The sequence below is a fragment of the Pygocentrus nattereri genome, chromosome 9, assembly GCF_015220715.1.
Source record: "Pygocentrus nattereri isolate fPygNat1 chromosome 9, fPygNat1.pri, whole genome shotgun sequence".
In the NCBI taxonomy this organism is placed as follows: Eukaryota; Metazoa; Chordata; class Actinopteri; order Characiformes; family Serrasalmidae; genus Pygocentrus; species Pygocentrus nattereri.
This window is the reverse complement of record NC_051219.1, coordinates 20,697,912-20,721,410: the sequence shown is the minus strand read 5'-3', so window position 1 is coordinate 20,721,410 and position 23,499 is coordinate 20,697,912. Positions and strand designations below refer to the sequence as shown.

The 23,499-nt window shown below is 38.6% G+C and overlaps 1 protein-coding gene across 1 annotated transcript in view; it reads right to left on the bottom strand.

The window, feature by feature from the left end:
- Positions 1-23,499, bottom strand: part of plxna1a (plexin A1a) — a 307,799-nt gene that overhangs the window by 17,155 nt on the left and 267,145 nt on the right. The window contains exons 19-27 of the mRNA XM_037541618.1: positions 22,431-22,574; positions 21,230-21,464; positions 17,195-17,337; positions 12,480-12,736; positions 10,783-10,849; positions 8,494-8,640; positions 6,755-6,914; positions 6,357-6,460; positions 5,904-6,000 (exon numbers count right to left, since the gene is read on the bottom strand). Coding sequence (XP_037397515.1) covers positions 5,904-6,000; positions 6,357-6,460; positions 6,755-6,914; positions 8,494-8,640; positions 10,783-10,849; positions 12,480-12,736; positions 17,195-17,337; positions 21,230-21,464; positions 22,431-22,574 — 1,354 coding nt within the window. The remainder of the gene's footprint in view (positions 1-5,903; positions 6,001-6,356; positions 6,461-6,754; positions 6,915-8,493; positions 8,641-10,782; positions 10,850-12,479; positions 12,737-17,194; positions 17,338-21,229; positions 21,465-22,430; positions 22,575-23,499) is intronic.

Below are 23,499 nucleotides of genomic sequence, written 5' to 3'. Positions count from 1 at the left end.
CAAGGCATTTACAATAGGATTCGAATCCCTGAGAAAGCCATCTTTGTCATTGTATGATAGGATCCAAGAGTCTGAGAACACTGACTTTAGGTTTATGATGGTACCAAGAGTCCTGGGGAAGTCAATGACATGGGAATAAGAGCTGTGTGTCAACTTATGTTCAGACTGGGGTGAGACAGACACAACAGATGTACAGAGTGCTCTGAATAAAATATTTTTCTGCTGAATCTGTCTCCTGAATCTCTGTGTGTGGCAAGATTAAAGATTTCCCTCAGACATTATATTAAGTAATCTTCTGATATTACCTCCATATCTTCCAGTAATAAATCCGGTCTGATGAGGATAAATAATTTGGGTAATAATCTTACTAGCCCATCAAACCTGTCCAGAATGTGTTAAGTTGTGCATCCTTGGTGCAAGTATCTGTATTATTGTATAGCAATTTTTAAAACTTTGCAAATGATTCTCATCTGGTTTAGTGTGGAATTTAGAGATATAGAATAGTTCTTGGATTTTATTATCTGCACAATGTTAGATGACTGCTGTTTGTTCAGTCTAAATTGGAGTAATCTACTTGCTCTGTTGCCATATTCAAAATATTGATGGTTAGTGAATAGTCATCTTCATTCAATCTTCACTGATAACAAATTCTCTACAGGTTGCATTAAAGAGCAACACCACTAGCCTTTTAGCAATGCCTGCCTTCTCCATGCTTCATGGGTGGTCATTTTTATGAAAAGACACTACCCAAATATTAGCTAGGTGAGCTAATGTTGAACAAGCTAGCCCTGTTTAATGCTGCTGTAGCAACTCAAATGAAGCAGTCTTTGTGTCTTTGTACAGCATGCCAGTGCTTCATGTAATATTTAGGGTTTTAAAAAAAAAGCTGATTAAAATTTGATTTTAATAGACTTTGTTTAGATTTGTTTGTACGCTAATTAGGAACCATTGCTAACAGCAGCTATTTTCCCAAACTCGTTTCTGTCTAAAATAAAGCAGCTTTCTGCATCATGTTTACCAACAAATTTTGTACTCATGTCTTTAAAAAAGCAATAAACTGTCAACAATATAATTTCTCCTACATTAGTTTGATATGAACAGCTAATGTTGGCTTTCATGTTATCCATCCATCCATCCATTTTCTAAGCTGCTTCTCCATCAGGGCCGCGGGTGGGGGGGGGGCCTATCCCAGCAGTATACCTGGACAGGTCGCCAGTCCATCGCAGGGCAGACAGACAGACACAGACAGTCACTCACTCACACCTAGGGGCAATTTAGCACGTCCAATTGGCCTGACTGCATGTCTTTGGACTGTGGGAGGAAACCGGAGAACCCGGAGGAAACCCACGCAGACACGAGGAGAACATGCAAACTCCACACAGAGAGGACCCTGGTCGCCCGACAGGGGAATCGAACCCAGGCCCTCCTTGCTGTGAGGCGACAGCGCTACCCACCACGCTACCGTGCCGCTCTGCTGTCATGTTATGTCAGAGACAAAATATGGTACTTCCCACACCACAAGTCACTGTGTTAAGGAATATAGCTACTGCTAGCAATGGCTATATTTGATTAAATATAAATAAAATCTATCATACACTACACACTACATATAATCGTTGACATTACAGAAATCACTGACATATTGTACAAAGACACAGAGACTACTGCATATGAGGCAACTGCAAAAGCTGTAGCTACACCACAGCATTTTAGCTCTGAGTTAAATCAGTGCTTTAGCGCTATGGTACATTATAATAGCATTTTATTCCAGATATATTTGATCATTTCCTAATGGTCTCTAATGGCAACCATCAAGCCAATTCCTATTAGGAAGCAAAACTCTACGGTTTTATTCCTAGTGGTTCAAATTATCTTCAGCATGGCTTTCTCCTTTTAGTTTTTTCTGCAAATAAACCCTACATTCATGTCTTATCATTGTGTTTTTATTTCAAAAGTTCCATATTTAACCACTATATTATCAGCAGGAAAATGTTAATATATGTTCAATGTAACTCTTGGTGCAGTATGTGGTTTGCTCATGAAACAAAAAACAGACATGGCAGAGGATGGACTGACATTAATAATAGGCTGGCAGAGCATGTCAGGCTGAGAGTGCATGTCTGTAGCCAGACTTTCTCCAGGTCAAGTAAAGGCTGTATGTGCAGATACAATTAACAACTTTCTGCCTGGAATCATTAAAATGCTTCATTATAGGTACTTGGCAACAGGGTGTCATTTTTAAGTACAAATTTAATGACTTTTAAGACTTTTTAAATGCTTCTAAAAAATACCACTACTGTGGAAGTCAACAAACCAAACAGCAGTATGCACCATCCTTTTTATAATTAGAATAAAAATGGTTTAAATAAAACCAAATTTTATTTTATTTGAATAACAGAAATATTCAGTGCATATGACCTAACATAACTGTTCTCTCATTAATGAAAATAAAACTGGCAGAAAACATAGAATATGTCCAGAGTGGACATATTTGCAGCAGACAAATCACCTCTAGTACATACAGCCAAACTTGCCCTTAAACTGGAACCTGGATGAGCACATACCTCTAGTTTAAAATGCAGATCATGGGTCAAAGTGTACGATCGCCACTTACAAAGTACAGCGTACAAACAAATACTGTAGGTATAGAAAGAGATTCTCTAATTTAATTGGAGATAACAATCCCCTGTTGTTTCATACTAGGTAAAAGTGTAAAGCCCAGAATGGCCAAATCAATCAAACCAGATATGTCATAAGTAAATCATAACTATCATTGATGTCAGTGAAGCTCTTCCAAGTGTTCAACAGTTCTGTTCGGCAACAGCAAAACAGGTCATGAGTGTAGTGCTACAACATTAATGTTAGCGCTTTACAAAAGTTAATTCTGAAGAAATCATTACTGATAACTGTTAACATAATTTACTGAAATACTGATGGTTACAAACCACAGCCCTTTAGTTCTGCAGATACTTGCACTGCAAAGGAGCATTTATACTGCTACTACACTGTGTGCACAATTATAAGGCAAGTGAGTATTTTGACCATATTATGATTTTTAGGCATAATTTCTAACTCCAAGCTGGATAAACTTGCAATTTAAGCATAGCAGGTAATGTGTAACTGTGTAATGAGGGAGGGTGTGGCCTAAGGAGGTCAACACCCTATATCAAGGTGTGCATAATTATTAGGCAGCTTTTTTCTTTAGGCAAAATGGGCCAAAAAAGAGATTGAACGGACTCTGAAAAGTTCAAAATGACCAAAAGTCTCTCAGAGGGATGCAGAACTCTTGAAATTGCTAAGATATTGGGCGTGATCACAGAACCATCAAACGTTTTGTTGCAAATAGTCAACAGGGTCGCAAGAAACGTGCTGAGAAAAAAAGACACAAAATAACTGCCAAGGATTTGAGAAGAACCAAGCGTGAAGCTACCAGGAACCCATTATCTTCCAGTTCTGTCATATTCCAGAACTGCAACCTACCCTGGAGTACCAAGAAGTACAAGATGTTCAGCGCTCAGAGACATGGCCAAGGTAAGGAAGGCTGAAACCCGACCACCACTGAACAAGACACATAAGCTGAAGTGTCTAGACTGGTCCAAGAAGAATCTGAAGGTTTTATGGACTGATTAAATGAGAGTGACTCTTGACGGACCAGATGGATGGGCCCGTGGCTGGATCAGTAACGGGCACAGAACTCCACTTCGAGCCAGACGCCAGCAAGGTGGAGGTGGGGTACTGGTATGGGCTGGTATTATTAAAGATGAGCTGGTTGGACCTTTTCGGGTTGAAGATGGGCTCAAAATCAACTCCCAAGCCTACTGCCAGTTTTTAGAAGACACTTTCTTTAAGCAGTGGTACAGGAAGAATCTGCATCTTTCAAAAGGCCATAATTTTTATGCAGGACAATGCTCCACCACATGCATCCAAGTACTCCTCTGCATGGCTCGCCAGTAAAGGCATTAAAGATGAAAAACTTATGACATGGCACCCTTCCTCACTTGACCTGAACCCAACTGAGAACATGTGGGCAATTCTTAAATGGGAGATTTACAGTGAAGGAAAACAGTACACCACTCTGAACAGTGTCTGGGAGGCTGTGGTTGCTGCTGCACAAAAAGTTGATCGTCAACAGATCAAGAAACTGACAGACTCCATGAATGGAAGGCTTATCACTGTTATTGAAAAGAAGGGTGGCTATAATGGTCACTAATTTTTTTTTTATTTCTCAGAAATGTTCATTGGAAAGCTTTGAGTTATTTGTTTATAATTCTCACTTGAACAGATGAAAATAAAAAAGTGAGATGGGAAAATGTGTTTTTCATTTAGCTGCGTAATAATTCTGCACCATTATAGTTGCCCAATAAATGTGCACATGTAGATATTCTCCTAAGAAAGCCAAAACTTCACTATATTTCTTATATAGCCTATTTCTTAGGCTTCATGTATCTTCTCTGGTATAGGACTTAGGAATGTACATCATGTCATGCTGCATTATGGGAGATGCATTGGCATTTGGCTGATGTTCTTATCCAAAACGACTTACAATGTGATAATTTTTACACAGGTATGCGGAGGTAGTGTTAGGAGTCTTGCCCCAAGGACTCTTACTGGTATAGTGCAGGGTGCTTGCCCAGGCGGGTGACTGAACCCCAGCCTACAGAGTAGAAGGCAGAGGTTTTACACCGTGAAAGCAGAAAGAGCTCATTGTTTTACTGTGTTTTTTCCAGGCTTGCTATGCTTCATATTGAATCAAAAGAAATGGGAGTGCCTTAGCTGAACTTAGCCTTACTGATGGCCTGATGCACACAAACTCCCCAACAATGAGAAGGTAATGCTAATGTTACTTCCTCTTTCATTCACAGACTGGGGAGAGGGTCAAGCGTTTCTTTAAGTAGGTCTAAAGCTGTAAGTCACACGAAGGCCATGCACAAATGGTTATTTCTCTCTACTGGCAGATTTCAGTTAGTTGATCGGCAGTGGACGTATTATCTTCTTTGACGGTGCTCCCATTTGTGATTTTTCAGTCATGTAGATCCGCATGCCAGTCTTTTCAGCAAATGTATTCAGAGAGCTACAGATCAACCAAATTGACAACGGCAGGTAGAAAAGTTAAATCCACTATGGCAGGTCTCCTATAAAACACCATTACATTTCCAATCGCTATTGTACATTGTGGAACTGGTCATTTTTGGGGGATATAAAATAGCAGTAAAATAAATCATAAAAATAACAAAAATAGATGTTTATTCATTATGCAGTGCAAATTTAGTGCTTCTCCTCCTACAACTACAGACATTTAAAGACCTAAAGCTAAATCATTCCATTTACACCTGCAGCTACAGTATGTGTTAATCACAGTGATGTTTATGCCAACAGGAGCCTGACAACGATGATAACACAAGCTAGTGTCCACCATTTGAGAGCTGTGAGAATTATTCAAGAGACCTGCCACTGCTTTTACTGAAGTCATATAACGGACATTTGCCTTGAGGCTGCTACTCTAAAGACACACACACACGCACATTTTCTAAGCTGTATCTTCCTCAGGGTCGCGGGGGTTGGGGGGCGTTGGGGTGATGGAGCCTATCCCAGCGGGCATTGGGCGGATACTCTAAGGACTCGATATTTGTAATTGCATAATAATGACGTGTACTCACTCTCGATGTGGAGAAATGGCATTACAAGACACACTTTCCACATAACTACTTTCTGCTTTTGTGGGACAAAACATTGTTCTTCCCTTTTCAACATTAAACAGATACTTCACAGACAAGTACCAGAAATATCAAAATGAATCTCATATTTAAGTTAAGTGATATTATTACTAAAATCCTTTCATGGTAACTTATTCTCACCACTAATTACCAAAGGAGCAGAGATTACAAAAATGAGGAAAAACCCACCATATCTGCTGAGCGATTTGGTGAATGTGGAAGAGTTGGAGATGTTGTAGGCTGAGTTCTGTTTTGGTACCAGTGCAATGACTGACCCGTCTATTACCTGAAATATATTTAATGCAAACATTAAAAACATCATTACTATAACAAGTCTATTCTTTAATCCTCTCATTATTTTAGTGTTTTTTCTACCTAATTAAAATGCTATTCATATACTATTAGAAAACACTATATATTGTGCAAGTGTTTTCCATAGTCATTCTTCAATGAACAAATATCAGATCATTGATGAGGCAATTTCAAGGAGAGCTTATTTGTCTGATGCATCATTTGTCTTGCAGCTAAATTCACTATCACAGTGTCAGCATTATTTAATATTAACATTTAACGCAACAAAATGAATCACTGGAGCTAATGAGCACTATATGTACTGAAAAGGAAACTGAAAGGAAAGCAAACCTGATAATGTGCTAATGTGTTCAGTCTTTTCCAGTCATTATCAATTTTAGTAGTAACATCCTCATCCTGCAGAATGATTCTTGCCATTCTGCCTTGCCGCCATTCTGAAACAAGAAAAAGAAGATTGGAAGAGTACACACACATCCTAACCACTGAAGATTTGGGTAAATAGGGCTAAACAAATCATGCAGGGAAGGAAATGGACTACAATTTGTTAAAGTGCACCTATATGTTAAGTGTTTCTGATAAAATGGACAATGGTGTCGGTGGATACATGGTGTCCATTGACTGGCACATCAACACACTGAAGAGATTGAATAGATATCAGAATAACTGCTCTGGAGCAAGGAAGCATAAGTACTTGAGCTAGCATACTTACTTATCCAAACTCATCTTACCCATTTCCATGTCCCCAGCTTTGGGTCTCTGAGAGTAGGGACTCCCCTTATAAACAGCGTCTAACAGCTTCTCCTTCACCTGGGTGATGGTGTCGCAGTTTAGGCATTTCACTGTCACCTCTGGAGCAGTCTCATTCTCTGGGTTCACACAGTGTAGGGTCTACCAAGATAGAGAAATATATCAGTTGGTTGTTTTGTTTGTTAAGTATACCAGAAACACATGCAGATTTAAAAAAAAAGACCTAGCATATGTTGTCAACCAGGGTGGGGTTCATAAAACAAGCATTCTCAGTAAACTGGATAACTTTAGCCTAACTTTAACTGCCCACAGAGAAATTCAGATTTCTAAAAATATACTGCAGGTTGTGCACTGCATACATCACTCAAGTTTCAGTTTGTGAACCAAGAACAGTACTTAAGAAAGATACAAGCAGTGTCTAAAATAAGTTCTAAATTCCAGGCAGCATTCTCCAGACTTATGACATACAAAGGCTTAGTATTCACTACATAGACTACAATGCAAATTAGCTTTTTCATAGGTTATAGACAGTGGTGGACAGTAACTAAGTAAATGTAATTCGTTACTGTACTTAAGTAGTTTTTTCGTGTATCTGTACTTTACTTAAGTGTTTCCATTTTGGGCGACTTTCACTCCGCTACATTTCAAAGTCAATATCTTACTTTTTACTCAACTACATTGTGAGAAATCTGTCATTCCTTTTGGTTTCTCTGTGTATGAAAAATGTAACATGTCAAAACAAAAGAAGTGCAAAGCAAGAACACCAATCAGGGCACAGTGGTCACTTTGTTCTGAGCTTGTTTTGACCTGTTGGTCATACCAACCCACTGCAAGCGCACAGTTCAACGTCAGTGCAGCAGCGTAAAAATTTGGGAGCACATATGTCTACCTAAATGATGGAACTAACCTAACTTGGTGTAAATAGACCACAATATAGAAATATGTACACATATGCAGTTGTGACTGGCATGTTTCTTTTTTTCTAAATTCATACAAACACTTTCATTTTATAGTAAATTAGTTTCAGTTAGTTTATGTTTATGAACAGAGACCTACAGATCAATATAGTAAAAGAAAACTTATTTGTGAACCTGAGTTTAAAGCAAGTTTTTCTTTCAGCTTGTAACTAATTTACAAAGTAATCTTAAACGGAAACTTTGCTTGTTTTTAAAAGTGATTTCAGAGCCACTCAGTTCTACCTGATTTAACTGTTCTAACTGAACTGTTTGCCTTCAGTGTTTTGTCACTAATTAGTGACATTCTATTAAACGACTGGTTTACCAAGAGAGACACTGGAGTATTTTCACCTAAAATGAGTTCATGAAGCGAGTCTTGTTACAAAAATGATAACAGGAGATTAGAGCCATAATTAATCTTTTAGTCCTTTTACTTTCGATACTTAAGTACATTTGAAGGCAAACACTTTTGTACTTTTACTCAAGTTGATGTCTAGAGTAAGGACTTCTACTTTTACTGGAGTAATATTTTACCTTGGGTATCTCTATTTTAACTCAAGTACATGATTTGTGTACTTCGTCCACCTCTGGTTACAGAATGTATAGTAAAACTTTGGGCCTGCTGGCAGACCCTGGCAATTTAAGGGTTTGCATGTGTAGATCACAGTATACAGTTCAAGGTGAGGTTGGGGAGGTGGGTTAGTGTTTGTGCATATTTACTGTATGTTTATGTACATCATGTTGCACTGACACACTGCACTGACCAAGGTCTTGTAGTCGATCTGCTGTCTGATGAGTTTGTCTTCACTAAGGGAGTAGCGCGCCTCTCCTGTAATGGCATCTATGGGGCCTTTCTCCATCTGCTGCTTTATAGCACAGTACAACATAAACAGAGGTTCCCCAGCACACTCCTGGTAAAAACACACAGTGAAGGGAAAAAGACAAAAAAGACCTCAGGAACATAGGCAAGAAATGTTTTTGGTGTGTGTGTCTATTTTTATAAATACTAAGTACAAATAAAGACATGTTGTATAGTAGGATTTAAGAGTCATTAAATTGTTCACAGGCCTTTATTTATATTGATTGCTTTCATAATAAAAAGTGAAAACAGCCAGAAGTAGGAACATAGCAGCTAAATTTCCCTCTTGAGAAAGGCACCATGTCCTGCAATCAACGCCTTCAAAAACCACTTGGATGTGGGAACCACTGGTCTAGGTAAAAATTTCCAGAAAAGTTGGGACTCCAGAAAAGATCAAGGTCTCCATGATTCCCAAAAAAATTTACATTTTTTGATTTGCTGAATCACAGGACACTTTTCAACTTCAGTCTATCTTAAATAAACTCAGGCTCAGAGAAGGCAGCAGTGTTTCTGGATTCTGTTTGTATATGATTTTTTTGCAAGACAGAGCTTTAACTTGCATTTGCAGATGCAGTGACAAATTGTGTTCACACACAGTGGTTTTCGAGAGGTTTCGAGAGTGCTCCTGAGCAACAGCAGTTTTTCACTACAGAACCAGGTCTGTTCTAAATGTGGAATGCAGTTCAATAATGGCTTTTTGTCTTGTCCCTTGCATACACAGACTGCTGCAGTTTATCTTTTAATTATATGTAGTGTAGATGTTCTTTTCTGCTATTTTATGTTGAGAAACATTATTCTTCAATTGTTGGCCTATTTGTCCATGCAGTCTTTCAAAGAGTGGCAAATTTCTCCCTATCTTTGCTTCTGAAACACAGCCTGTCTCGGATGCTCTTTTTATATCCAGTCATGTCACTGACCTTTTGCCAATTAACCTAATTAGCTGATCTGCATATCAGTGCATTCTGTTTTTCATTTACATTTGCCACAGCATCCTGATATTTTTAAGGTACACCTTTAGGGACATTATACATATTTAGTGACCTATTATTTTCCACTGCATGTTGTTTGTGTTCTTCCTTCTCTAATAGACTCAACTAATAAGCTAATTATACACACACGCACACGCACACACACACACACACACACACACACACACACACACATATATATATATATATATATATATATATATATATATATATATATATATATATATATATATATATATATATATATAATATGTGTGTGTGTGTGTTATCATGCCTTTTAATTGGATGAAATACAATTATTCAAATTAAACAAAGTTACCCACTTTGCGATAAACCTATATATGAATAGGTATAGCTATAATGAATATTAACACATAACCCACATTTCTGCTTGCAAGTGTGAAATTCACTGCTAGGAGCTTACAATTATGAAAGAACTTGTAAATGAGGTGCTTGGTGTCTCCTCCTGCCCACATGAAGGAGCCTCAGATCTTTCCTCTTCCTCATGCCCCACTTCTCACCATATGTTTTAATGTTCTGCACCAATTAATTTGACAGCAGTAAGGTTGCTAAACTTTTCCCTTCTCTGCTATCGCTGAAGACGGGCTGGGTCGCCTATTGTGCAGCGCTAGTAGCCTGATAATGAAGCGGTGTTTTTTTTTTTGGAGTTTGAGGGTTGTCCCATTTCACAGGGCAAGATTTCAAACACTACCCCTTATAACCCAGTTTGAAGGGGTTAGGGGTAAAAAGAAGAAATGGGATTGGGCATAAATCTACAGTTTTATTCAGTTCTCTAAACCAATTGTAAGTCCTAAAGAAAGCATTTTCCATTAATTCAGGTCTTTTCAGTGAGCACTGAGACTCTGCATGATTGGACTAATGAAACTAAAGTGTATGATGAAAGTACTGTTAGAAAGAGAGTGTGGAAGCTTAAAAGAGAGAGTCAAAGACAGAAAGAGAGGAAAATGGAGAGTGAAAGAAAGAGAAGGAAGCCTCCTACTGCTCAATCATGTACACTGAGTGGAGTCATGGAGAGAAAAGCAGGATATAGGAAGACATAGAGGGGACTGTCAATAAAAGAACAGGTGAAGTAGGAAAGGATGCCTTCTTGTCGTTATCACTGAAACAGTAAAATTTCAGCATATACCTCTGCTCAGCAATGTGCACTGGGGTGTGTGTGTGTGTGTGTGTGTGTACTCAGTTACCTTCAGGAATTTGTACAAGAGGAAGGTGAACCAATTTGTAAGCATCTTCTCAGCCACAGATTCCGTCCTAAGAAAGAGATATGGCACATGAACACAAAATCTTACAAAATCTCAAATAGTAGAATACTATGTCCTTTGAAGAACAAATGTACAGCTGTTTTTCTTCATTAAATCCACATTATCCATTCATTAAATCCATAGTATTCTTTCATTAAATTCATAGTATCTATTCATTAAATACATAGTATTCTTTCATTAATGGCCAACCTGTTGCTGACCCCTAAAGGTTCTCTCATAAGGGAAGTAATTAAAGCTAGCAGTAATTAATAGACATTCATGCTTTTAATTCATCTGCTACAGGTAAAGGAATGCTAAAATGTGCAAACACTTTTGCACTTCTCCTTTTCCTCCTTGCCTCCCTGAGGAATGGCAGAAGCCATTTCTTCTCTTCAATAATATATCCACCAAGAGCTACTAACTCATTTTATTCCCCTGCATAAAAGGCAATTATTAAGTCATATTCTCATTAATAAAGAAAACAATTAGTGGGGTTGATGGTAGTTTGGTGACAGGAAGAAAGACTGTGCCGTGAATAGGTCACCAGTTCACTTCGCTGACTCCATGAAACACTGTAAACCTACTTTATATAGAGATATGAGAATCTAAAGAATGTTTCATCTAGGCACATAACTGTCCATGTGGAGGTCACCTATCAGGAGGCATGTTTCATTTGTAGTGTTGAAAAGTTGTGAACTGTTCAGCATTCTCTGAATGTCCACATAAATTTGACATAAAATTTGATTAGATGTTTATTCAAGTTAAAACAATAGAAAGAGAATCCAATAAAAAACAAACCAATATATTTAATTTCATTTATTAAACAGAGTGATTCAGTGGACATGAAATTCTGAAGAGTTTGGACCAAATTGTTTTTGTAACCTCTATCAGTCTGATAAGCTTTGCAAACTCATTTTCTAAGATGCTGAGAAATCCTTATTGACTGAGGCATGGAGTGTACTCACATGTGGTTAAGACTGATAGTGAAGGCTCAGACCAAATGTTTTATAAACAGGACAAAGTCATCTTCACTCACATTTGATTATCCTTCAATTGATTTAGCTTCCTGATCCTAATTATTCTCTATACTAAACTGATCATGGTAGAGATTCACACACTTTTGCCAACAAACTCATTTAAGGCTGGATCACCTTGCACCAACAAATGAAAACTGCATAATTGTTTATATTATTTGTTTTATTGGGTTGTCTTTATCTACTGTTATGACTTCAATGTGCTCACAGTTTTAACTCAGACTGATGTAGAAACTCAGAATACACAGTGAGGATTCACCATAGATATTTTTCTATTCTACTAAGTATAATCTGAATTCAGTAAAAACACAAAAAAAATTCGGCCATGCTAAACAGGAAATATAAGAAAAAAAAAGCGTGTAATTCAGAAGTTCTTAGCACCTTCAACACTCTGTTGGACTCCCTCTGTGTCAGCACTGTTTGCAGTCTCTTTCAGTGAGATTGACATGCTTGACATGGCTCTCTAATACATGTCTCTGTGTGGGTTGTTGGCACAGTGTGATCATATTGTTTGACTGTATGCAAAATCTCTCATAAATGCAGAGTAGTACTCTGATGTGATTCATGCACAAATGCGTTTCTGTGTATAAAATGCTATTCTTATACCTGCGGAGTAGCAGTTTGGGATGATTTTTGCTCTCCAGGTTCTTGTCTATTAGATCTGAGAGTAGTTGCTTGAGCACTCCTGTAGCATACTCCATCTCCCCCTGCAGAGCAGTCATGATGAGGGATGCCACGTTGCCACGGTCACGCATGGAAAAGGAGCGCTGAGCCTCCAGAGTGCGGATAAATGTCAGTAGGAAGTGCCTCTTGGTCAGGAGCTGACCGAACAGTGTCAGAGCCTTCTCTACATTTGCTTGCACCTGAGAACACAGTGCAAAGCAAGTCACAGTTGAAATTACATTGACAATAAATCTAGCTGAACCTTGGTTCTTAGACTTATAAACGAGACAATGGTAGTTGTATCATGACTCTGCCAGTGACTCAGAACTCGATCTTGTTTGGTGAAATCATCTGCATTCTATCTAGCTTTTATGTTCAGGTGCATCTGTACAAGTACAAAAAATGGGGAAGGAAAATAAAAGGACAATGTCAAGAATAGCCAAGGGAAATCTTATAGCCACATACAGTGGGGCAAAAAAGTATTTAGTCAGCCACTGATTGTGCAAGTTCTCCTACTTAGAAAGATGAGAGAGGTCTGTAATTTTCATCATAGGTACACTTCCATTATGAGAGACAATTATGAGAAAAAAAATCCAGGAAATGACATTGTAGGATTTTTAAAGAATTTTAATTTGTGGAGGGAGTTGAAAGTCTGTGTTGCCCAGCGACAGCCCCAAAACATCACTGCTCTAGAGGAGATCTTCAGGAGGAATGGGCCAAAATACCAGCTACAGTGTGTGCAAACCTGGCAGGAAACGTTTGACCTCTGTCATTGCGAACAAAGGTTATGTTACAAAGTATTGAGTTGAACTTTTGTTATTGACCAAATACTTATTTTCCACCATAATTTACAAATAAATTTTTAAAAAATCCTACAATGTGATTTCCTGGATTTTTTTTCTCATATTGTCTCTCATAGTTGAAGTGTACCTATGATGAAAATTACAGACCTCTCTCATCTTTCTAAGTAGGAGAACTTGCACAATCAGTGGCTGACTAAATACTTTTTTGCCCCACTGTATGTGGCTATAAGATTTCCCTTGGCTATTCTTGACATTGTCCTTTTATTTTCCTTCCCCATTTTTTGTACTTGTACAGATGCACCTGAACATAAAAGCTAGATAGAATGCAGATGATTACACCAAACAAGATCGAGTTCTGAGTCACCTGCAGAGTCATGATACTGGCAGAGTCATGATCAGTGGCTGACTAAATACTTTTTTACACCACTGTATTTCAGAAGAGCTAATAAGTCAGTGCAGCACTGAATGGTGACTTATTGTCTTGTTTACAAGGTCTTTTCTTTTAGTAGAACATGTAAGTTTGTGGTGGTAAGCCTGAGAACAGTTTCTTGTCATTGTCATAATCAACAGATTTTTGGAAACTTGGTATATAAGCCTCAAATCTGGAAGAAATAAAAAAATCTATAACAAACATTAATACAAAGGGAAAGTAGAAACAGGACAACCATTTCCATGATTTTTGTTACTTTATTTATTACTTTTCTACTTGACGGATGGCATTCCCTTGCATTGCCCCTCAATTTGAGGTCAGCTTGTACAGTACTTAGAAAGATAAACCATTATTATAAACCATTATAAACCATTATTCAAACTAAAGATGACCTGATCAGTGTTTCTGGGGCTGATATTGTTCACCAATCCCCTTTCAGTATGTTTGGGTGATACCAATCGAGAGTGTGACTGGATGCCACATTTAAAGGTGCAGAAGCAGGTCTCAACAGCAAAACAAATCTTTGTGGCCAAAAACCCTTTGCAAATGTTCTTAAGACAATTGCCATGATAAAATGTTGGAGCGAACAACACCACAGCAAATATTGTGACTAATGTTAGTTAGATAGTGGGTTAACCATCACTGCGAAGCTAATTACAAATCCTAGCAAACAGGACAATAAAATACTGACCTATTGATTAAGTGAAACAGTAAAATATATGTTACGCACATGTTAAGCAGAAACAGAGCATCCTCATCTTGTCATGCCTTTCAACCTTTGAAGCTGAAGTCAGCTTCTTTTTCACTAAATTCTTGTGTGAATTTTCCCAGCAGTTACATTCTGCCGCCTCAAGTAAAATGTGGCTCATATGTTTTACATCACTGATCAGCTCTCAGGAATGGCTAAGTTCAAGAAATATTGACTGATCAACGATTGCATATTAGGGCTGAAAAATGGCCAATACCAATACATAGGTGACCACTCCTTCCATCTCTTAATTCAAACACTCAAATATACTTCAAGTTTGAAGTCTTTAAAGCTCTATGTTGTAGCTATGTGGATTTACAAGCTGAGGTCACAAAGTTTATCTTGCTTTTAAAACAAAGTGCATTTAAGTTCCCTAGAATCATTGAGGAACAGATCAGTTAAACTTGAAAAAAGAAAATATAATACGGCAAGAGCTTCAGAAACCAGCTGAAGGAATCAGACAGACAGAAATGAGGGGTTTGAGAAAGAAGGAAAAACAGAAAAAGAAAGGACAGCAAAGAAAAAGGCAGCAGGAAGCAGTTTTCAACTCCACACCAAGGGGTAAAATGTAGTGACACATTCTTCTTCAATGACCCATAGGGTAGTATCTGCCACTGCTCATCATAGTGCTTGTACTTTAGTTAGCCCTTCCATCTCTAAAAAAACCTGAGAACAAACTAAGAACAATGCAAGATGTAGCAGAGCTACATTTAAAATTAGCACCTTGGAAGCAGTTCCTTCCAGTCTAACAACAGACTTCCACTGTATTTTTGTAACATTAACATGCCTCTCACATACCACATAACCTAACAAAGTTTTTTCCAACAACAGTCTAATAAAAAGTCTTGATTCTTCTTTGCTGAGCTGAATGAAATTTGCTGCCTCTTGGGAAGGCCTATTGCACTGTAGGTTGCTTTAGGGAGGGAAGCTACACAAAGCAATAAAGGTATGTGCCGAAAATACAATCACTTGATTACACCAGGTAGTTGGGGGCAAATTCAGGGAAAACAAGCCTCAGACATAATAAATATGTGATCTCTCCTCAAACAATATATACACCTGGACAGTCCAAAGGTCTAAGAAAACATTGAGAATCAAAGAGTTTTAGAGTTAAAAAGCTCAATTAGAGAAAGTATTCTCTAATATTCAATAAGAATACTGAATAATCTCTAGGTGACCATGTTTCAATGTTTAGGCCATTGTACAAAAAGGTCTTTTTTAAATCTATTCCTTCCATTAAAACACATGTACAGATGACTCTAAGGTGGATACACTGTCAACACCATGCTTTTATGCCCATATTAGGAACTCTGGGTCTAAGCTCCATTTCATTATATCCAGAATAAATAGGGTTTTTGACAAATCGCCTCTATCGCAGCCAGTGTTAAATAAAAATGTTCAGAACCCAATACACTTTGTCCTATGAACACTCTTCTCTCAAATACCACTGGATCCTCTGAATTACGAGGTCAGTAAATTGTTGAAATATGAATATTGCTACTTGTAAGCTAAATCTTCTGTGCACTGAATTCACATCATTAGACTGGCAGCCTCCTAAAGGATGCTTTGTCAGTGTACATTTCCATGTGTAGACTGAGGGCAGATGAAAAGAAGTCTATCAAAATATCCTAATTATTATTTCAATGCTGGTCTGAGGACATTCGCCAGCTTTTTGTTTGACCTTTCCCATTTCACCTTAAATGGTGCAGTAGTCACAATCTGAACTGCTCCAACATTTAAGTTGGAACTAGAAAATTTGAACAAGCAGCTGTCGAAAAAGAAGCTGACTTCAGCTTCATGGAGGGTTGAAAGGCATGATATAAGAAGGTTGCTCCATTTCCACTTAACAGCTGAGTAACATTAACTTATTTTTGCTGTTTCACAGAACCAACAGCTCAGTATTTTGTCTTGTTTGCTAATGTCAAGGTGGAACACGAACATTCAAACAAAAAGCTGAAAGAAAAGAGGCAAAAGGTAGAAGATTTTGATAAGGTAGCACAACTCTTCAGAGCACCGGCACAGCCTGCTTTAGTTTTGTTTAGTTTAGTGACAGGAAATTGATGTGTGGTAGCTTTAACTCTCATGTAGCAATATTAGTATTAAAGATCTTTAATTCTGAGGATTCACTTGTATTCTGGAGAAAAATGTACACAGGAGAAAACATATTAGGTTCTGAACATTTTTATTTAACACAGGGTGCGTCAAAGGTGATTTTCATTCTGGCCATAGAGAAATGGAGCTTAGACCCAGAGCTCCTAATATGGATATAACGAGGACTACAGAATGACGAACAACTATAGTGGTCTATGATGTACTAATCAGAGGCTTTTACACAAACTTATGGACACCATGCCAGCTTGAGCACACACAGTCATTAAGCAAAAGAAGGACATACAAAATACTATGAAATTCTGATATTCATGTAAATATTAGAAGATTCCATTTTTCACTCAAATTATTACGCTGATGAAACCATGTGCAATATAAACATATGTATATAACCACTAGATGGCATTAAACAAAAATTTAAATCAATGCTTTGCATCAAATAAACCCTTTAGTAAGATCTGGGTGTTATGTACCTATGTTCATTTTGCATTTTATTCTGCCATTATTCCTGTCAGAATTAGGAGTCAGAGTCAGTGATTGTTTCATACAGTGATGTACTGACCCCTACCTCCATCTCCTTGAGCACTGGGTGGTCCTCAATGCCAGGGAAGAGCACTCTCATGGCATAGGTCCTATAGTCCAGGAAAGGTATTCCAGCTCCATCCAACTCTTGAGTCAGTTCATGGATATCTGTTTGGAGTTCTGCAAATGCTGCAGGTCATGGAGGAGAGGGCAGAAGATTCAGTATGATTGGAACATTTAACTTGGGTTGGTTTCTAAGAATCTGGAATCAGAAAGATCACTGTAAGATGCTGTGCATAATGAATAGAGTCACATTTAGATTCTTCTGAACCTTAGAGGAATGCACCACATGCTTTGTGTACACACAGTTTAAAAAGATACCCTTTAAGATAATTACCATGTGCCTGACATTGGCTAAAACAGAGTAGCTTATTTGGTAAATAGGAACAATGTTGTGTCTGTCAGTCTGTTAATGTGTAACCAGGTTTTGACTAATTTGGTGTTTGACTAATAGGTAATTAATAAAGGAGCAGAGCGTTTCATGCATAATTTCCTTCAGCTGTTGCTCCTCTGCACTGTCCACTGGGATGCTAAGAGTTGAGCAGTAAGCTCCATCTCTATATGTGAAATGTTCTTCTTGAAAGTACTACACAGATATTATATGAAATGAGACCAATGGGAGCAATTTCCTCAAATAGTGTGAAATGTCTGACAATTTCTAGAAATGTCTGAGAATGTAACAAATATACCATGGCTTGCCATTCAGTCTCACTGCTGATTTTTGAGAATGTTTAGAGAAAAAGGCAATGTGAAACATTGAAGGTCTTTATACTGTAGTGGTCAAAACATCTCCCCACTAGCTTTAACATGTTCAGCACATAAATTGCACATTTTATGCACTATAGTACACGTGCACAAATGTATTTGCTTTAATATTTTCTTACTACTGTAAAGCAGAGCACTGAAGCCAATCTGTCTCCCCACTAAGCAGCCCCAGCATCTAAACTGGCACTGGATCACTCACTAATTAGCCATTAGTCATGTCTCTGATGGCCACAACGCAGCTCAGTAAGCTCCTGTACATCACAAATCCGTTTCCTTATAGCTGACTCTCTCCTCCATGCTCCTGTGCTGTGACCAATGCCACCCTCCTGTATGCTTCAAATACTTGGCTATTCAGCTGTCTTGTGGCTGAAAGCAATGGCAGGGTCAATATCTGGCTTGTTACAGTAGTTGCTGGAGTTTAAAGAACATGCTGTACTTGAAAAAGGGCAAGGTCTGGGTAAATGATGCCACCTGAGAAAAGAAAGGTGATAAAAAAGTGGATAAATGTTTATTACTCTATATGAGAATAAGATATGAGCAAAATAAAGTCTTAAATATTCTGAATTTTAGAAGTAGTTTAGGTCCCAGCAAGTCACTTTCAACTTATTAAACTGTCTGGCAAGCTTCAAATCTCTTTTGTCATCATTCATCCATCTTTTTCCCTGCAGCTGTGTTTCTTAGTGAGCTCATTGTGGACTACTTTTACACATGACAGGATCATGACCAGGAAGGACAGTAGGCCTAAGATATTGGACTATTAAATGCAGTGAAAATAGGCAAAGCCTGGCACAAGAAGACATCATGCCAACCAGGAGCTGCAGCTTTCACATGATGTCAGTCAACACATGATGTCGTGGGCTGGAGATTAGGGAACCGGCCCTGAGACTGGAAGGTCAACGGTTAGATCCCCAGAGACGACAATACATGACTGAGGTGTCCTTGAGCAAGACACCTAACCCCCAACTGCTCCCCAGGCGCTGCAAATAGGGCTGCCTACCACTCCGGGCAAGTGAGCTCACTGCCCCCTAGTGTGTGTGTGCACACTTGTGTGTATGTGGTGTTTCACTGCATGGATGGGTTAAATGCGGAGGTGAAATTTCCCCATTGTGGGACTATTAAGGGTCTCTTAATGTCAAAGTGTTTTAACACAGCACTGTATTAAAGCTGCTATCATGGCATACAAACTAATAGAGTGCTGGCAAGTTAAAATGTGAAAGGTGACAATATTATGTTATAGAGACCAAATCTCTATTAGAGCTGGATTAATTTTACCAGTGGAGATCTGGTAATGTATTTTTTGTGCGATTTGACTGGCTGGCTTGTACAGGATACAGGATCCATGTTATTTTTCCAAACTACCACAAATATCCTAGGTCAAAACCTTATCACATGTTTATGTCAGCATTATACAACAGGTCGGACACTTCCAAAAAAAGAGAGTATTTATGAGATATTTCATTTTTAGCCATCACCAAAATATGTTGGGGATTCCAGAACTTGCAAGTTAAGGAAATGGAACAAATCCAGCTCCATTTTAACTGTTAACTTTGTCTTTAGGTCAAAAATAAAAGAGTAATAAAAAAATAGGCACTGTGTTCTATTACCCGTTTACTTTATTACAATACAGTAATGTTGATGTGAACAGGACTACTATTACTGGAGAAGCTCCAAGTTCTGAAAGTTATAGAAGATAATTTTCAACAGAATTATTCATTAGAGTAATAACTACAGACAGATTCACACTGTGTTAAAACATATGGATCTCATCCATAAACAAATTAGAGCAACTCTAATACCTCAACAGGGCTTAAGAAAGAGACCAGTTATATGTAAAGACATAACCAGGATTATACACTATATTTATTACTGGGACACTTAAACTCTTAATCACAGAATTCTGGGGTTTCAAGCAGTCCCATTGCTACAGGCATATAAAATCAAGCACCTAGATATGCAGTCTGCCTTTACAAACATTTGTAGTGGACCTTTCTAAAGAACTCACTGAATTAGTGTGTGCTACTGTAATAGGATGCCACTGTTGCAACAAGTCAGTTTGCAAAATTGTTTCCCTTCTAGATATTGCATGATTAACTGTAAGGGGTATTTATTGAAAAGTGGAAGTGTTTAGGAAAAGCATCACCTCAGCTATAAAGTGGCAGACCATGTAAAGTTGCAGAGGGGGTCATTGAGTGCTTCAACGCTCTGCTGACTCCATAATTGCAGAGGTCCAGTCTTACTTTGGCATTAACATCAGCACAAAAACTGCGCTTCATGCGTTTCCATGTCCATGCATCTGCATGCAAGCTTTACAACTGTGTGCTTCCAACTTTGTGGGAAACATTTTCTGGAATGTCTCAGGTAGAAGCCATAAAACAGGATTAAGTTGTCTAACAAATTTTACAGCGTAAAAGGAAGGTACTCTGGGACCAAGTATGGACACCATGGGAGGTTATCAACCTTCTGCCCCAAAAGGCACACCAGAAAGCCATAAATCCCTGACTGGAATCCAGCTATAGAGTTTTACCAAGACTCTTATCTAAACTTATGAATTACAAGAAATCAAGTTTCTAAAGTGTGCATCAATGCCAAGTTGAACCAACAGGGTTCATTTCACGAAGTCTGGAGACCCCTAAAGTTAGGTTGTTCTGAGAGTCTAGAACAAAGTCAGCCCTTTTTAGATCTTATGGACAATTTAGATATGGAGCCACAACACCCCCAAGTGGTGAGAATGAGACACAGCACACCACCACAGTAAGGACATTTGCTTATAAAGAAAAGAACCCAAGAAAACTTGTGCTGTCTACTAGATTATCAACATTGATATAATCTGTAAGCAATACTATTGTGTTATTAGTCTTATTATAACTACCAAAGAGAGATTACTGACTGCAATCTAAACCTTGCCAGTGGAATTAGAGCAGTTCTGATGACATAGAGACCCAGCATCGCACCCGGAACCACAATACGTCATACTATAGCTGTGAATCACTTTACTTCGCTGTTTGTTTCTTTTGACTTTTAATTTTTATTTGTTTTATGTTCTGTTGTTTATCATTGAAAGTAGTCAAAATGTAGTTTGATATTTAGCCAATAAATTGCCTTTTATTGAAGCATCCTTGGTGCGAGTGTTTCTCTCTCTTGGCCTGGTCTGTAGACTTAAAAATAAATCCAGGTTACCCTAAACCTTTGTCTGAGGTTCTAGCAATAATAACATTAAATTACAAAGCCAACTACAATTCTGACAGCAGGAAAATACCTTCTTTGCACTCTAGAGCCACTCTGGACTCTAAATTGTCCATTTGTAGCTGAAGCCGTCTGAGAGTGCGGTCAGCGTCTCGGGACTTGCGTTTATATGCGATGAGGACAGCGATGATCACCAGCAGGAGAAGCCCTCCTCCTCCTCCAATTCCAATGATTGCAGGCAAGGTGAGGAGGCTGTCTGAGTAAATGTGTAGCAAGCCTGGTGAGTACTCAAATCCTCCTACCCGGATCTGTGATAGATATACAAGCCAGAAAAGATAGGTCACTGATGATTTACATACCACTGTTAAATCTGCGACACTGACAAAGCTAAAGAGTAAACATTCACACTCTGAACATAAAACATGATGCTAAATAAAGTATTTAGTTTCAATTTTCACACACACATAGCTATGTGTTCTCTCAGCACATGGCCGAGCCCAGAGAAAGAAGTAGATTACTAGAGACACAGAAGGAACTTGGGGGAAACAAACAAACAAAAAAAAGACTCAAGACTGAAAAATTCCTCACTCTTCCCAGTCTTCCAAAGATCACCACAGTGGTGCCGAAACCCAGAAAATGCAGAAAACATCGCTATGGAGTCCTCACCGCTTGGAGAGACTGTTAAAGCGCGCTCCGTGTCCTGCAGTATCACTTCATTCTGTAGAATCACTTTATCCTGCAGAATCACTTTATCCTTTATGACTTTATCCTTCAGAATCACTTTAACCTGCAGAATCACTTTACTTGAGCTGTTTGTTTCTTTTGACTTTTAATTTATATTTGTTTTATGTCCTGTTGTTGAAAGTAGCCCAAATGTAAAATGAAAATCTTCAAATAAATCCAAATAAATCCAACTCTCCTATAATTATAGAGGGAAAATAATGCCCACTTCATGGCCCTGACCAAGGGCTAAGGGGGCGGACAAAAATCTTATGCAGAGCTTGCTGACAGCAACCAGTACTCCAGCTACATCTTCATCTTGAAGCTGACTCCACAGAATGACTCTTCAAGGAGCTCTTCAATTGAGTGGTGGAAGACTGGAGATGGCCAAAGAATGCTGAGAGGAATGGGGATACTGGGAGTAAGGTGTGCAGAGGTTTCTTTTTATTACATATGATACTCAACCACTCCCCTGCCTTCACAGTCACTTTTCTTAAAACAACGTCTATAGCAAATAAGTCAAAAGTCCAAGGAACAGATAAAAGCATACATACGGTGACTTTATGTTGGCCAGTGAGATTGGGCCATTCACATAGCAGCTGAGTCTCAGACAAGGTCAACACACATGGAGTTTCCCCAATCAGCACTGTGTAATTGAGTCTGGAGCTTCCTGGTGCTGCTGGGAATAGGTTACGTCCCTTTAGTAAAGAGAAAGAATAAGAGTTACTTTCTTCAATTAAGAATGATACCAGAGGATTAAGCTGCATTCTCCATCTGAAAACAATTTTTTGCATTTTTTACTTTGCATACCAAACCTGAAGTACAAAACCTGGATGTAATATTAGATTCTGAGGTCTTTAACCTGTATGTCAACACAGTCATGAAATGAGCTTTTTATCATTTAAGAAATATTGCTAAAATTTGGCATTTTCCATCTCGGAGCAATGCAGAGAATCTTATTAATGCATTTCTTACAACCAGAATTGATTACTTCAGTGCTCTTTACTGGGCTTCCTCAGAAAACAAAATATACCCTACAACGTGTACAAAAATGCAACAGCATGACAAAAAATAACTAACTTAGCATTTAATTAACATTATCTATTTCTATTTGGTATTTGTTTTCACCTTGATTTGTCACTGTCTTGTCTATTATTGTAAAACATAAATCACCTGTCTGAAAAGTACTTTAGGCTGCCCCCAGCATGAAAAGTGCTATATAAATTAAATTATCATCCATCCATCCATCCATTTTCTAAGCCGCTTCTCCGTCAGGGTCGCGGGGGGATGCTGGAGCCTATCCCAGCAGTCTTAGGGCGGAAGGCAGGATACACCCTGGACAGGTCGCCAGTCCATCGCAGGGCAGACAGACAGACACAGACAGTCACTCACACACTCACACCCAGGGGTAATTTAGCATGTCCAATTGGCCTGACTGCATGTCTTTTGACTGTGGGAGGAAACCAGAGAACCTGGAGGAAACCCACGCAGACACGGGGAGAACATGCAAACTCCACACAGAGAGGACCCTGGCCGCCCGGCCGGGGAATTGAACCCAGGCCCTCCTCGCTGTGAGGCGACAGCGCTACCCTCCACGCCACCGTGCCGCCTAAATTATCATTA